This window comes from Rhodnius prolixus, unplaced genomic scaffold (genome assembly GCF_049639745.1).
Source record: "Rhodnius prolixus isolate KJV_2025 unplaced genomic scaffold, Rpr scaffold_9, whole genome shotgun sequence".
Lineage (NCBI taxonomy): Eukaryota > Metazoa > Arthropoda > Insecta > Hemiptera > Reduviidae > Rhodnius > Rhodnius prolixus.
In genome coordinates this window covers 23,921,487-23,938,523 of record NW_027411604.1, presented here as the reverse complement: position 1 = coordinate 23,938,523, position 17,037 = coordinate 23,921,487, and the positions used below count along the sequence as shown (strand labels likewise).

Here is a 17,037-nt window from a genome sequence, read left to right as displayed (position 1 = left end):
TGTACATGTATTTATTTTATTGTACATGTATTCATTTAGTTTTCGATCTTGTAATAATGATATTCTAGTGTACCTTAATATTTATTTATAAAAATATATTACAGTTGAAGTAAACTTGAGAAGAAAATTTTACATTGTTATTTATTGTCAAATTACACGTATTTAATTCAAAGTGATACATTTTACTCTGCCATCAGAGTTAATATTCTGTTAATAAAAAATGATACGTTGTTCATTTTCAATCCCTATAATTAGTTTTTAAAAAGCTTATTGCCACAGATTCAAATACCTCTTAAATTCGCTTTTCTTTCACATTATCAGAAACTGTTGATTTATTTCCTTTAGGTTGAAATGGTTTAGTCACTTTTTCAGTTTTTGTATTTTATTTATTTATTTTTTGCTATCCTTAAAGGATCCCGGCGGATTGATACTGTATTCATACTGTGTATTTCATTGATACTGTATTTCAACTAAGCAAGAGAACTACCAATTTAAACGTTCGTATTACTAATTTATGTAAAGCAGTGGTTTTGGATAGGTAAAAGTCAGGTGTATAGATAGAATCCTATTGTCAGGCTGAGATACTTGCTCTGGTGATATGTGTCTAAAAAGCGTTGATTGCTGCATTCGTAGAAATGGAGAGTGGTTTTGATGAAACGGAGGAAGGTATATTTTAGAAATGTAATTCAGGGATCGGAGAGCTCACTCCAGCTTTTCAATTTTCTTAGTAATGGGGAATCTCTAAGTCATAATTACTTATACATATAGTTCACTCGAGGGAATAATAACCATTCTTTTATTCCTTATACAATCTCATTCGATTTATTTAACTTCTTCTCTCGTTACATAGCTAAAACCTTAAGGGTGAATGAGGGGATTAAATAGAAAGTGATCATATTATAAAATAATTTATTAACATTTAACTAAATAAAAACATGAATAATTTTTAGACCCAGTGAGGTCTTTCATCATCATCATTTAAAAAATATGAATCATCTCTGTGATGAGAATTATGTGAAGAATGTTGATGCGTAAAGTCGCTATGGGATTCAGTATTAGTTCCAAATCTTTGTTCATTTGGTCTCCTATGGGTATTCCTTTGATGACTGGTACTACCTAGTTGTTCATTACTTTCATAATGCCATACTCTTTCATTACCACCATCTACATCTGTGAAATGCTGCGAACCTTTTCTCATATTTTCTTTTTCAAATCTAGATATTACACCGCTTACATATGGACTTCCTTCGGTAACGACCAGAAATGAAATACCAATTAGCATCATCTGGAAGAAAAAGAATTGAAAAGCTTTCAAGATGATAAAAATGTGTACCAAATATTTTCAAAGTTAGAATTTGAAATGAGAAGAATGTATCTTTCAAAATTTTCATGGAGGTATCTAGAACGAGTGTTTTGATATTACGCATGTATCAAGGTAATCTTTTACGCAAAGTCCTATTCTATTAACGCCTCAGCAGAGTGGGTTAAGACGTTATTTAGGATACCAGAATTTTTGACACTAGGTATGCCGATACTTTTACCAGTTTCTACATTACAGTTCTATTGAACAACTAAAATGTTAAAACAAAAACTTTTTTGCAGTACTATATGGACTAGACGAGTTCTACCGCTTGCTTTGATACTGCTAGTAATCCCATCTAAATAACATATTCAAAATATAAAGTCTTTTTTGGATGGCATTACATGAAACACCAATTGATGATGTTGATTGGAAAGATTGATGATTAGACAATTTCGTGTTACTTCTTTTATCCGCAAGGCGTATTTATTTTTGACTGCTTTTGGAATTTCATCCATTCTGAATTTATCGATTGCCTAAATGGTAAAAATTGGATTAAGTTAAATCAATTAAGTGTTTTTGGAGCTGTGATGTAACTTTTTTTCAATAGTGAACTTGAATAACTCTTTTTAGTAATGAATTCTTAATTTCAATAAAATTTAATTACGCAAATTGTTTTAGGAGTGATCGAGTGATTTTTCACACCAGATTTTTGACCTATGTAGACCGAATATGTTCTCTACTGTTAACGTTGTAATATATAAAAATAATGAAAGATTATGAACAGTGTTTCGCAAAACAGCGATATTTTCAACAGAAATAAAATCTAGCGTAAACTTACTCGTGTATAACTTTCTCAACAGGCAATTATTCCCACTATAACTTATTAATTAGCTTAAAGCCCAACGAAATGTGCAAACCTTACTTTTAGGTGGATGCTTGTACTGCTTACAAGTTTTGGAGCAACATTTATGATTTTGTCTAATCAGGTTGTGAGAACTTCCAATCTTCTCTTTTTCCGTTGAACTTGTACAGATTTTACAACATTCTTTTCAAATTTCAAAACTAAGCATTTTGATCCTTAAAAGCTCATCAAAAATAAATTCCCAGAAAAATATTTCAAAAAACTTTAGGATTTGTGACCACAGATATTAACTTTAGGGAAAGAAATTAGAGCCATTTCCTGAAATTAAATTTCAATAATTGGAAAAAATCCTCGTGCTTCGAAAAGTAATCGTAGAAGTAAAAAAGAATAATTAGGAACACTATTCTCTAATTCCACAGAAAATAAATTTTTGTCAATTTGATATATGCACTTGAAGCAGTAAAGGTGATCGTGGCGGAAATAGAAGAAATGATATTTAATACACAGGTATTTCATAATTGAAAAAGTCAATTCGATACTCTTTGTATTAACCATATAATTAATGGATTGAAAGAAAAATGATGACTGATTTTGTTTTCTGTTAACACATTCCACGCTGTTACTTCCTGCAAAAGATATAAAAGTCCAGCAGTTGATCGTACAGTGAGTCGAGTAAGAGTATGTACCAAAAACAATCTTTAGAAATGTATTAATTTGAAAGTAATGCATGTCATCACCTATCTTACTAATAATAGTGATTTAGTTATTTAACTATTAAAATGTACAGAAAAGAATGTTGAGATTAGTCATCAGATAAAATTACTTATTATTACTTTCAAGGTGCTTCTTTTTCCTTAATAATTCTTCATTAATTTTTCTAAAGATTTTAGATTTAAAGTATTTAAGGATTTAAGGTGTGTTCAAGGTGGAGAAAAAAGAAGAATTGATAGTTCATACATAGGTATTTCATCATTGTAAAAGTCAATTCGATACTCTTTGTATTAATCATATAATTAATGGATTGAAAGAAAAATTCAATCTTTAGATCTAAAGATATAAAGTATTGGAATGCTCATTTTATTTGCGAAAAAAATATATTAATTGAAATTTACTATAGGGCACATGAAAAAATTAAATCATTTAAGTAATGAGAATAGTAAAAAAGTTATCACAGTTTTAAGCAAACTGCATTAATTAACTCTTTGTCGAGTTAATTATGTGCCTTTGAATTCTTTTTTACATTTTATTAATTTAAAAGAAATTAGTATGTATTTGATAACCAAATATATCAGTGATTAATGGAAGTAGGTGATGTGTTTGCTCCGAGAAGATTATTCGGCTGCACGTTGTCGCGAACATTCATAGCTTGCCACCGTTTGTGACCGCTGATGGTTTATTTCGGCCCGTTTTGGCTTGAACATAGTTCCAATCGATCTTTGATGTGATTTCAAATTTTTACAGGAGATGTCTTTTTTGAGGTCCCCTTATTCCAAAAAATTGGTTTTGTTTAATTAGCACAAATTGTTCTAATTTGTGTCTGTATGTGTATAGTGTCTTTGGAGGGTATGCATAACATAATTCAATAATGAAAAAATCGCAAGTAGTTTGATTCTGATATATTTGTTTTTATTTTTTTTTGTGTTAAAAAGAGGTAAACCTTTAAAAAAAAGTTTAGAAAGTGAAAAGGACAGGAAATTTAGAAGACCAAAATTGCGAGCTGGCCAACTTTTGCTGAAATGGCTTAAAAATTCTGAAAGAAAAAAGAAGTTCGGACAAAAAAAAAAAGAACTGAAAAAATGTTCAGTTTTGTTGAAATAACATTATCAATAAATATAACACTTCTGAAAGGAAGGGATTAGCTGAGTGGTTAAAACATTGGATTTTCATGCGGAAATTCCAGGTTGGAATTTAACTGCTTACTCAAAAATGATTTTCTCATTCTTGGAGCCTCTTACAGCTCACTTTTCGGTGCTGGACAATGTTCTCTGTAACAAGAGAACCCTCGCCGGAGCTGGCAGTGCAGAGAAAAAAAAAACCTCCAGGCGCCAATGATAGATAACGCGCCTTAAATAAAAAAAAAAACTACTGAATTTAATCTAATTGGTAAAAAATGCTTTAATTTGGCTGCAAAATTAAAATAAAGCCTACATCTCCTGTCCCCAAAACCCTTAAATAAGTTTAACTAGAAATATTTTAAACAAGCTTTGACCGTTTAATTCAAAAAGTTATGCTTCTAATGGAAACCATTAATAGGTACATTTACTCACTGTGTTTTCGGACTGGGCCTTTACGTATAATTGTACAATACATCTCACTATAGTTTGAACTTCTAAAATACTTTTAAATCCCCGAAGCTCTAAAATTTACATTTCCGTGGAAAATATAGAAAATTTGGTTAGCGCTAATACTTCTTCTTATACCAGTTAAGTGTCAAAAAAAGCCTACTTTACGATATTAATACTAGATAAACAAAATTGTTGAATTAAATATTTACTGCTTCATTAATTTGAAAATAGATTGACTTACGCATGATACTATCATCTCTTGTTGAAATAGAAGATACGGACTAATAATACACCTGTGAAAAATGAAGGAATAACTATGTTATTATATGTATATGTAAAACAAATAGCAGGTAGTCAGTAGATGTTTGGAGGGGAAAACCGCTGTCTGTATTTTTGTTTGTCTTTTCCTTTTTTTTTGACGAGGACTTTCCGGTGGCCTCAATTTGTTTAACAAAATAATTATACTTCAAATAAGTTCATTGTTTTGATTATTTTTAATGTCCTATAATTAGATACGTATACAGTATTTGATGACTCATTAATGCATCACTACTGATGTAATAATATGAGTTATTTCCTACTTGAAGTTTCGGTTTATTATTGACTTAGGCAACTCACAGGGCACAGTTCAATAGTTTGGCGGGGTTAATTTTAAAAAGACAAAAGTATTGTGTCTTCTAAAAGCAAAATTGATATTTGCACTCTTTATGGTATCACGAAATAGATTCAGAAACCTCAATGGTTCGAAACATACTTCTTTCCATTAAATCATTACCTAAAACAGAGGAGTCAACACGGGTGATGAACAGGCAGAAAAGAGCTCAGTCTACAAGATATGCAAACATAGAGAGATCCCGAATTATGATTACCATTAAGCCATACTTATAAATGTAGGAGAAGTGGAGACAATTTTTAGGATAACCCCTTAAGAAGCTCTGAAATATATAACCTGCAGTTAAAAACAGAAGTTCCACTTTATGGGCTACTAGAAGAGAGGAAGCTTTTCTTTTGCATGGAAGTCTTAAGTCACTAGACTCACAGTTCTGGTGATATGTGACTGCAACACAAATTCTTGAAGTGCGAAGCAAACGAAACATTCTTGTTTTGCTTGGTTCACCTCCAACACGTAAAATCTGTATGATAAATTCCATACCTGCTATAAGTTTGAATTCTTTAATAACAATGGGCTTAATGTTAAGATTATTATCTAATACAACCAGATCTGGCACTGATTTTGCCTCTCATATCCTTAGTCCAGCGCAGTCGTCATATCCCAAATCGCGGTTAACGGCCAAATACAGCTCTTTGGCCACTTGAATGTGGCTCTTCCACAAAATATCACTTAGCGGGCAATGTATAGTGTGATTGAAACTTCGTGGGCCATGAGTACAAGTCGTTTTACGGCGTGGGCGAGTCTATTTTGAAGATGTGGCGTTAGACGAGGGTAATTCTCTCTCGGTACCCGGACCACTTGTTCTTGCTGTCACCCGCACCACTTTTACTGCTTGAGACAAGGTCTTCGAAAGTGGGGGATGGATAATGCTTCGAAAAGTTCATGTAAAATGAAGCAGTAGAAGGAATATTATATATTCCGATGAAGTATATGACATTGTTTCTCACTAAGAGTAGAAAAAAGTGTGCGACCGCGTAAGAAAACGATAATTATGTTAATGAACTAACAAAGGATCATTTTCTAAGGGATTTAATTTTAACTCTTGAGTTCTGAGTCGGAAATAGGTGAAACAGATGCAAGGACGTTATTACATTAGTGTTGATCAGTCATTGTCATGATTTAATTTCATGGGTACGTCAAAATTTCATTTTATCAATAAATAATATTGGTGTTACGTCTATCAAGTTTTAGTCGAAGTATCTCTAGTTTAACTAAGACTTAAAACTTTATGTGAAGTTAAGTTAATTTTAGGAAGCGTACAGAAGTAAAAGATGTGTTGTCGCGGATTGCGAAAAGTATGTTGAGATGGTTTGGACATAAGAGGATGAACGAGTGGAGAAAGACGAAATTAGCATCAACGAACGCACCTCAATCAGATTGAGTACGTTTTTAGCTAAGGCCCAGCTTAAGAGTAACCTAATTAGTGAATAACAATTAGTACCTACATATATGGCTTAATTTTAAAAAATTTGGCTCTCAAAAGAAATTTCAATCGTTATATTGGTATTTGACGCTGTTGACTGATGGAGTTTGACGACCTCTAGACTCTTGAGGCCTTTAAAAGAGAAATGTGGAAAAACTGGTAACGAATTAGAGGCAGTGCCAAAGTAAATAAGATCCCTACTATACGAGGGTCGTTGAAAAGTCCGTGCAAAAATAAAAACTACTTAATTTTTTGGGGTAAACCTTTTTTATTTTTTAACATAGTCTCCTTTTAGGCTTATACACTTCGTCCAACGCTGCTCTAGTTTGTTGATCCCTTCCGAATAATAGGATTTGTCCAAGTCTGAAAAATAGCCATTCGTTTCTGCAATCACCTCCTCGTTTGAATAAAATCTTTTTCCCGCCAGCCATTTCTTCATATTGGGGGAACAAATAGTAGTCCGAGGGAGCCAAATCTGGAGAATAGGGGGGATGTGAAACGAGTTGGAACCCTATTTCCATTAATTTTGCGACCACAACTGCTGAGGTGTGAGCTGGTGTGTTGTCGTGATGGAAAAGGACTTTTTTGTGGGCCAATCGTGGGCGTTTTTCTTGCAGCTCGGTTTTCAAACGGTCCGATAACGATGAATAATACGCACCTGTAATAGTTTTACCCTTTTCCAGATAGTCGATAAGGATTATTCCTTGCGGATCCCAAAAGACAGTCGCCATAATCTTTCCGGCCGAAGGAACGGTCTTCGCCTTTTTTGGCGTAGATTCCCCCTTGGTAACCCATTGTTTAGATTGTTCTTTGGTCTCAGGAGTGTAGTGATGTATCCATGTTTCATTCACAGTGACGAAACGACGCTTAAAGTCCTGCGGATTCTTCTGGAACAGCTGCAAACCGTCCTTGCAACACTTCAAACGATTTCGTTTTTGGTCAAGCGTGAGCAATCGCGGCACCCATCTTGCGGATAGCTTTGTCATGTCCAAATGTTGATGCAAAATGTTATGTACCCGTTCATTCGAGATGCCCACAGCACTAGCAATCTCACGCACCTTCACTCTTCTGTCATTCATCACCATATCATGGATTTTATCAATGATTTCTGGAGTAGTAACCTCAACAGGGCGTCCAGAACGTTCAGCGTCACTTGTGCCCATATGGCCACTCCGAAAATTTTGAAACCACTTATAAACTGTTCTAATCGAAGGTGCAGAGTCACCATAATGTTTATCAAGCTTCTCTTTAGTCTCCTGAGGCGTTTTGCCTTTCATAAAGTAGTGTTTAATCAACACACGAAATTCTTTTTCGTCCATTTTTTGAAAATCACTCGAATTCCTCGATTCAAACGAGTGCCAAACACAAAGAAATAGACCGATCTGGCTGAAACTTCTTCAGCGATCTGGTGTATGTTCTTCCAAGAGATGCTACTAACTAAACATAACCTCGATACGCGCCAGTAGTGCTATCTCTCTGACTTTGCACGACCCTCGTAAGTACCTTAGAAATTAATATAGTTTTTCATTAATAAAAATTTATTTTTAAATGGTATTTGATATCAGCTGATTAGGACACGTGTCAAATAGAGTCAAAAGTCAATCATGAATGTTTAGTGACCACTTCGTTTATAAAAAAAAAAAATCAATCTATCACCTTTTACATTATTTTGGGGTTTGATCTGTTTTTCCCGGCACTAATTATTTAAATTCATAAGTTTTAATATATATTGAGGTTTTAAAAGGTTAGTAAGAAACAGCTGTTGTCAAATGTGATACGTAGCCAACCAGGCAACAAACAAGAACGTCTTGCTAGCTATGTTAAAGGGTTAATACACGGCATTTGAGAATTGCCTATTATATAAAGAGAATTGGACTGTAAAATGTAGTGCCTTTATAGTTTTTTCATAATTTATTTCGTTTGAGTGAAGTACTTATTTTTAAAGAAATGGGGAGTAGTCAAAGCATACAAATACCTGGAGGAGGAACAGAAGGATATCATGTATTGAAGGTGCTATAGTAAAAGATATTATATTATTATTATAAAATACTATAATTATTTATTTTCTGAAGTCATTAAAATGTTTATTCAATATAATAGGTCCAGGATAGATCACCCGGGCAAGCAGCAGGGCTAGAAGCCTTCTTTGACTTTATTGTTGCAATTGATAATACACGACTCGTGAGTATATTTTCATATCATGCTTGTAATATGCAGTTTTACCTCCCCAACGTTATTCTAAAAAAGGCTGTATGTAGGGATGTTCTAGTCTTTAGCTAGAGGTGGAATCATAATCTATTTCTGACTATGCTATTTAATAAATTATAGGAATATCTGTCGACCAAACTTGTGGATAAAGAGCTTGCATTAAGGATAGTTTGAATTTCCTAATTCAATGCCGTAGTAGTTCCAATCTGGAGTCGAAGATTAGCAATTAATAATGAAGACATATGGAAACTCAATATGACAGTCGCGGGATTTAATGCTTTAACTTGTCCACTTTTATTCTTGCACTGTTTATTGATATAATAACTTTTTAACACATCTCTCGGATTCTGTAATTAATAAAATAAGTAGAGATGTAAATAATGATGACAATGATGTACATATATGCTGGGTTCCGAAAATTTTTAAAATGATTCTGCATAATGTTTTTTTAACTAATTGCAGTGACTACTAGAATGCAATAATGACTTTTACTTAAATGTTACTGGGCCAAATTTCGTTACATTATGTGTTCTTATCGTTCCGTACTCGATATTATAATTTTATGTTAAAGGTGTTTTTGTCCTTAATAACTAGAAGCTGTCAGGTTGGCTCTAGTAAAATAAATTTCACTTTTAGAAATGGTGAAGAGCTTTAGGTGAAACGTAAACGGATTATGATTAGTGAGACGTAAAAAACGCAGTATTTATTAGCGCGCTCATTATAAATCTTTAATAATGATTGATAATCAGAAAACAATTAATTCTAGAAAACCAAGTTCGCTATTCTGAGTTTAGATTCTTCACACCTGTTTTTTCGTAATTCATGTGTTGATTATATATTTTCAAATTCCCTTTTACTTCTTACAGGTTCTAGATATGTCATCCGTTTAATATGTTAACTTTTTTTATAATATGCTTTTGAACGAAACATTTATGACTGGAACAATAATGACTTGTGCAAAAGGTATGAGTTTATTAACAGAATTATTCTTTAATTTTATAGGATCAGGATAATGATACTTTAAAAGAACTGTTAAAAGCAGGAACTGACAAAGAACTTAAAATGACTGTATACAGCAGTAAGACTCAATCAGTGAGACAAGTGAATATAACTCCAAGTAATTCTTGGGGTGGTCAAGGATTATTAGGTGTGAGCATACGTTTTTGTTCTTTTGAAGGAGCTAATGAAAACGTCTGGCACGTATTGGTCAGTTAGTAATGATATACTGATTAACTTTTTTTCTTAATTTGTTTTACTTAATTGGTTCATATATACAATTTTCCGTGTAAATTTACTCTGTAGGAAGTCCATCCATCTTCTCCAGCTGAATTAGCTGGCTTAAAACCATTTTCTGATTATATAATTGGCGCTGATTCTGTTTTACATGAAAGTGAAGATTTATTTACATTAATTGAAGCTCATGAAGGTCGATGTTTAAAATTATATGTTTATAATATTGATCAAGATTGCTGCAGAGAGGTAACCATTACTCCTAATTCAAGTTGGCCTGGAGAGGGAAGGCAAGTATCAGTTTTTAAATTTAATATTTGAAATTATAATCAAAATGCTTCGTCGCTTCAGTATCTGTAGCCCCTGGCGCACGAAGATAAGTATATTGTCGGTTCTAGTCAGTCATTACAGAAAACACTCCCAAATTGATGGCTGGAGCTTTAGATAGAGCTTTTCTGGTCTACTTTCTAATTAATACTTGTGAAAGAATGTTATATTTTATCTAGATTGGTTGATTCGCGCATTATGGTTAAATTAGTAAGTCATTATTTTTTTATTTGTTTGTTTAATGAACAATTACAAATTTTAGTTTGGGATGCGCTTTTGGTTACGGATACCTTCACCGCATTCCTATACGTCATATAGAACCTGAGAGCAAGCCTTTACTGTCGGAGCCAGAAGATCAACAAAAAATTCCATCTGAAGTGATGCAGCCAGCTCCTTTTGTTCCTGTTCCTGTAAGTATAACATTTCTAAAAATCTTGATCAAAATTCGGTTCAAGATTTCTTAGTTACTTCTGTACGTTTGTAACTGTTTTTTTGTGATCACTGAGATGTAGAAAAAGATCCGATTGCAAGAAACCATAGTGCGAGATATTAAAGCCGAGGCCTATAGAGGTGTGTTTGGTTTTTGGTTATAGAGTTCAGTTTGGCTGGATTCTCCGTTAACAGTCATTCTTTCTTTTAAAAGAATTCAAATGAGAAATTTGTAATAGAGAAAACTCTCCTAAATAAAAGGGTTTTAATTTACTGGTCCTTAAATCAGAACTCCTTTGAGCATATAATCTGTGAAATTACTTAGATCTGTAAAAATAGTTTAAAGAATATAAGAATTTAATATAATTCAATAAGAAACTAATGATCAAATAAAATTTAAAAATGAAAAAATCAGAAGATATGACAATATTGTCACAGTTATAATACAGAGTAAAGATAATCATGGTCTAAAACTAGAGATAAACAGTTCGTTCAACAGCGCGTCTTATTTTTACCTCTTCTTTTTATTTGGTAAAATTATTTTTGTCTAATAAGTTGTCATAGTAGCTAAGCGGTTAAAGGCGAGGCTAACCCTGGCACTTTGTTCTGTTCCTGGTCTTGTCCTTGGATTTCATTTAATGTGCTAAGAATCGTAATTTACATTTGAAGAGGGGTATTGATTGCTTTCCACCTTTGATCATGACGCGTAATATGATAGTTGTAATACCCCTCTGAAAAAAATAAGACATTACTTTTAATGTTTTCTGTTTACAACTTTTTAGTGAAAAATTATTTCATAAAATTTATCGATTTTAGGTAACAATGACAGATACACCTTTAGAAGATAAAATGGCATCTCTTTCTGTTGACAACACTAACATTGGGGTACCAACACATCCAGCGATGGCAGGAGGAACTACAACCGTTCCACAATATACAACCCCTAGCAACCCAATGCAAACACCTAGAACTGTCATTAACATGTTGCCTCCTCAATACACTTCAACAACTTCACAATACGTTACTACCCCAGCACAAAGCAACAGAAATCAACAACCGTCACCATACGTTGGCCAACAAAGCAATGTAATTCCAAGTTATACAGGTGTTATACAGCAAGGACACGCTCAAACTTGGAGGGCACCAGTGGAAATAGGAACCACACAACATTTGTTTCCTCAACCGCCACAGGCAGTTCCTTCAGCTGTAATTCCAACTATACCGCAGACTACGATCCCTATATCAACAGGTGAGAGTGAAAAATGTTCGCTTTTTAAGATTCAGTTACTTTTAAATAATTGAAATTTTTAGTGGGAGAGGCAGGTAACAATCTAAGTCACATCCGTACAGTTTGTGCTCTTAGTGCTTGCTCTCGAACCATCCCAGAGTTCCTTGTTCCACATCCTACATTCGCCCTTCTAGCTCTACCTCGTACCTTCCTTTCTAAGACATATAACCTAATGACAGATTTGGATTAAGTTCACTTTATAAAACAACATATGGCTCCATTTTTCACGAATGTTAGTAAATATTTTTCTACGTACTCATTCCTATTTCTTTGCTCCAAAAGGTCGCGCTCAATTTATTTTTTTACCTTTTTTATTTTTGGAAAAAATTCTGTCATGCTCTTGAAGTGTCTGCCAAAATCCAAGCTATTTCTACTGATCCTAGTCCTCTCTCTCTATCGGTTTGCGGGAATGTACAATTTTCTTTTTGTTAATGCTTAATCCCCTGAAGGGGTGGGATGTTCAGTGTATGACCCGCAAACCAACCTCAGTAGACTATATAAGTTACACCGCCATGCCTCAGTCTTTTCGGCTGAACTCACTGCCATCAATAAATGCGCAAATCTAGTGGCCTCGACAGAGGCACAAACAGTTGTCATACTTTCTGATAGCAAGAGTGTGCTCAACAAGCTTAAATGCCCCGGGCATAAAGCCGATTTCACGGTGCTCGAAACTGTCCACCTCCTGAAGAGAGCGGGTCTTAGCGGAAAGACAGTTCGATTGATATGGATTAGGGGCCACTCAGGGATAACTGGCAATGAAATTGCAGACTCTAAGGCAAAAGAGGCAATACGCCTGGAGAATCTAAAGCTCGAGAAACTGTTACCTTCAGATATAAAGAACTTCTACGTTCCTACTACAGGGCATGGTCTATAGATTACGAAAAATCAAAATATGCCAAAGGTAAATTTTACACCTCACTGCAGCCGACAATACCTAAAAAACCGTGGTACTCTGACTTCGCAGAACGTAGAAAGTTCACTACTACTTTGATACGACTGCGCTTCAACCATAACTTCTCGCCCCACCATCTCAGCCGTATAGGAATTTCAGTCCCTCCAATTTGCTCTTGCCCTTCTGATACAATTATAGACGCCAACCACCTGATCCTCGATTGCAATAGTCACCAGGATGATAGGGACAAACTGTGGAATGCAGTCATCAAAGCGAAATGTCCACTTCCTGCCAACCTGCATACCATCCTCACAGAACCAATATTCGAAACGTATCTGGCTATTTTCCAATTCATTACCAAAAACAAAATCAAACTTTGAAAATTAAAATAAAAACATAAAACATAACAGCAACTAGAACAAAAATAACAATAGTACTCAGAACACATCCCATTAAATAATACATTGTACATCCCTGGCTAATCTGCACAGACAGGAAGCCAACAAACAAACAAAAAAAAAAAAAAAAAAATCCCCATCGGCATCAATTTTCTTCTTAAAATATGTAGCTCACATGTTTTGCATCTGACCTGTGCTGTTACTGGTCTTCGGTGAATTGGAAGGAGTGAATTAACTTAGCATTCCTATACGTCATATAGAACCTGAGAGCAAGCCTTTACTGTCGGAGCCAGATCAACAAAAAATTCCATCTGAAGTGATACAGCCAGCTCCTTTTGTTCCAAACCAATTAATTAACATAAGCTATTAAAAGGAAGTTCATTAAACTTTCATGACCTCAACGATCATAATTTGCTGCCAGAACTAAAATTTAATAATTTTTAAAATTATTGAAGCGGGATTGAACGTATGTTGTGTACTATGGATATTAGTTAGTCTTAAAAAATAGAATAATTTTAAATAAGTCATTCAGTACAAGTTGCATAACGTTTTTTTATGATGTCTATAAGATTCCTCATTCTATTAGTTTCCAAGTATCAGAGATCGCCTTTGAGCAGTTCCTCATAAAATTTAACTCCCACATGTTTGAAACCAACTCCCATCTCATTTTTTGAGATTTTTTCTTCATTCACATTTAGTGGACCATTATAAGTGTGTAAAATAAATTAAAAGTCAGAGAGATTAATATTAGTTGCAAGATTCAGCTCAATTAAAAGAAAATAAATTTGTTTTAGGAATAATTGATACTTCATTCGCAACGCAGCCTGTCACAACACCTATTTCTCTCCCTGGAATGCCACCAATAACAGTTAGTGCGTCTCTACCGTTTAATACAATAGAAGCAATTCAAAATGAACAACAGTCTAATATTACTGTTACTGCAACGCATTAATCTTTAATATATGGCTTCTATTCATGTTATTTGTACATACATCTTATAATTATTTTAAAATATAAAATTATTAATCTCTATAAAATAACTTTTTGTTTTTTCCGACATATGTAATCTTTGTAAATATATAGTAGTCTTAAATAAATTTTTATTTTATAATTTTGATTGTAGCACACAGCTGTAAGTGCATAGTTAACTTTATGGTTTGAATATCGTTGGTTAAAGAAAAGAGAATATTATAAATTCTTCATCGCATCTATTATTTTGAATTATTCATTGGAAATGTAAACCTTCTAAATTTTATTTATTATATTATTTTAAGCTACACAATAACTTTTGTTTAATATTTGATAAATTTCTGCGACCTATTTCTATCCTAAGTGGACATTAAAGTTATTAAACCCATTCTAGTGATTAATAGCAGGTAGCACATAATAGGATATATTTTTTTAAATTAAGGAGCGATAACTTCTAAGGTCATTGGCACCCAATTACCTTTTTCAGTGATTTAAAGTTTTTCAGTGATGCGTAGTTTTGATTACAGACACCAGACACTACCTACCATCAGACAGTGAGCTATAGAAAGCTCCTAGGAAGATGCAATGTACGAGCCAATTGGATGCAATGGCTTCTGGATTAGAACTCGAGATCCCCTTATGGGAATCCAATGAGCTAACTTGTGAGTTCATGCCATCCTTCTAATATGTTCAGATACTTCAATTTTAAGAGTTTTTTAAATGCGTCATTTTGACTTTCAAACAAAACGCGAGTTTGAATTTTGCCTCCAGAATAATTGAAAATATAAATTATTTCGACTCTTAGTAAAGGCTTAATAAAGAAACAATATACTCAGTAAAAGGCCATCGTTCAATTCTCAACCTGGTTGTCCTGAGAGATTGTATTTTGAGTCGCTTCTTGCTATAAAAGAAATGTTAAAAATGACTTGCTGAGCAAACATCTCGGAAAAAGAAATTTACTCTGAAACTCACAGGTTTGGTGGTTATGAGCATGAACTTTGGGAGTATCCGAGATCGAAAACGGCTTGTAATTAATGAATTTGTTTCAGAAATATTATTGAAAAGTTCTCAATTACTAATCAAGTATTGAGGAAAGTTGACCCGCTTGAAAATTGGTGATTAAAACTTATAGTAAATAAACAATTTTTGTAAGGAAGACAACCTTTTACTGCGAAATTACTAACTCATTTGTATGAAACATTTTGCAACAATGACGAATCAACGACATTGAAAAAACTTAGGGATTTCTATGAAAACATTATTTAGAGAGGGCGTGTTAACTTAAAACACTATGGCAAGTAGTGGAGGAATCGCTTTGAATATCCTAATTTTTTTTTTTTAATGATTTAAGGCGCATCAGCATCTAAGGTTATTGGCGACCGGAGCTTTTTTCAGTTCACTGCCGGCCTCTGGACAGTGTTCTCTCTCTACAAACAACACTGTCCATCACCGGGCAGTGAGTTGTAGGAAGCTCCTAAGAAGAGAAAATCTAAGGGTCCAGCAGCTGGATTCGAACCCGGGACCTCCGCGTGGGAATCCAATACGCTAACCGCATAGCTAATCCCTTCCATATCCTTCCAAATTAATTGCGATGCTAGCTTACGAATGAGATTTTTGTCATTTTGAGACTAAAGAAAAGTACAGTGCATAAAATAAATTCATAAAAGTAACTGGTAGGAAAAACCTTCACTAGTCAATCTTTACGAAAAGGGGAGGTTTCTTGTATTAGATCTAAAGGGGTCAGCAGACTCTAAAAGGCTTGCAGCTTGGGGGAAAGCATCTGTAAGGGTAAGTTTCAGTTCTGGGAGGAATATAAGCACAAAATGAAGTAAGAACAGGTGAGCGAAAGAATAATAAATATAGTCAAGTTTAATAAAACTGAAGATTACGACCGAGAACTTTAAACAAACTGGTTGGTTGGTAGAATGTATAGAAAATGTTTCAAGTTTTAGCCAAATTTATCACTAGTAAGTCACGAATGATTTACAAACATAATTGTAATTACTAAGTGCTACTTAAGAAATAAGACTAATGATTGAAATGCAAAATAATTATAATTTTCTTTTTTATTTCAAGAAAAAAAATGAAACGAAGTATGTCGCTATTAATTTCAAATTATCTTGAAGTTGAGGGGTAAAGATCAATACGAAAATTGGAAAACAATTTTTTTTTTTACTACAACATAACTTTTTTACAAATATCGATTTTAGTGTTGAAACAATATCATTTGAACTAAATAGTTAAAACTTGTGAAGAAAAACCTTACATGCCGCTATGAATTTGCACACAATTTACTTCTATATTATGCATCAAAGAACTTCAAAAAACCTTTATCCTTACTTTTGTATTCTTCGTAATTAAATAATGATTTCTGTATCGCCTAACTCTTCATCAGTTGGAAGAATTAGTTGGTCCAAAGGTAAATAGTTGGGGTCCACCAAAGGTAGCCCTTCTTGCTCACGCCTTCTCAATTCTAAGAATCCTTCCCTGTGAGCCCAGTCCCTTCCAAGATCTGCTGGTCTATAAGCCAATAAAAATCCGCCAAATACAAATACTAATGATATACCTAGAAACATTATGGTGTGCATGATAAGACGGTCCTCTTTTTCATCAGTATGTGAGAATCCATAACTTATCCAATTTTTTGTTTTTTCTTCAGTTTTACACACAGTTTCTTCAGTAGGATTTACAACAGAAGCAGTTTCTCTATTCTTTTTAGAGGTTGAAATAAATCTTATTTGCTTATTAAC

The 17,037-nt window shown here is 33.7% G+C and overlaps 2 protein-coding genes across 2 annotated transcripts; one reads left to right on the top strand and one right to left on the bottom strand.

Moving 5' to 3' along the window:
• Positions 1-892: 892 nt before the first annotated feature.
• Positions 893-4,844, bottom strand: LOC141454152 (uncharacterized). The gene is made up of 2 exons (XM_074128066.1): positions 4,692-4,844; positions 893-1,285 (listed from the first exon to the last, which is right to left on the bottom strand). The coding sequence occupies exons 1-2, from the start codon at positions 4,704-4,706 to the stop codon at positions 947-949; spliced, it is 354 nt and encodes a 117-aa protein (XP_073984167.1). The 5' UTR covers positions 4,707-4,844; the 3' UTR covers positions 893-946.
• A 3,379-nt stretch (positions 4,845-8,223) lies between these two features.
• Positions 8,224-16,767, top strand: Grasp65 (Golgi reassembly-stacking protein 2). The gene is made up of 7 exons (XM_074128058.1): positions 8,224-8,556; positions 8,647-8,727; positions 9,757-9,960; positions 10,057-10,274; positions 10,574-10,721; positions 11,557-11,989; positions 14,113-16,767. The coding sequence occupies exons 1-7, from the start codon at positions 8,494-8,496 to the stop codon at positions 14,268-14,270; spliced, it is 1,305 nt and encodes a 434-aa protein (XP_073984159.1). The 5' UTR covers positions 8,224-8,493; the 3' UTR covers positions 14,271-16,767.
• Positions 16,768-17,037: the final 270 nt, after the last annotated feature.

Excerpts from the sequence above, each read along its gene's own strand:
- Grasp65 (XM_074128058.1), top strand. The coding sequence starts at position 8,494 with ATGGGGAGTAGTCAAAGCATACAAATACCTGGAGGAGGAACAGAAGGA. Across the intron at positions 8,728-9,756 it reads CAATTGATAATACACGACTC|GATCAGGATAATGATACTTT; the intron begins GTGAGTATATTT and ends TTAATTTTATAG. Across the intron at positions 11,990-14,112 it reads TACGATCCCTATATCAACAG|GAATAATTGATACTTCATTC; the intron begins GTGAGAGTGAAA and ends AATTTGTTTTAG.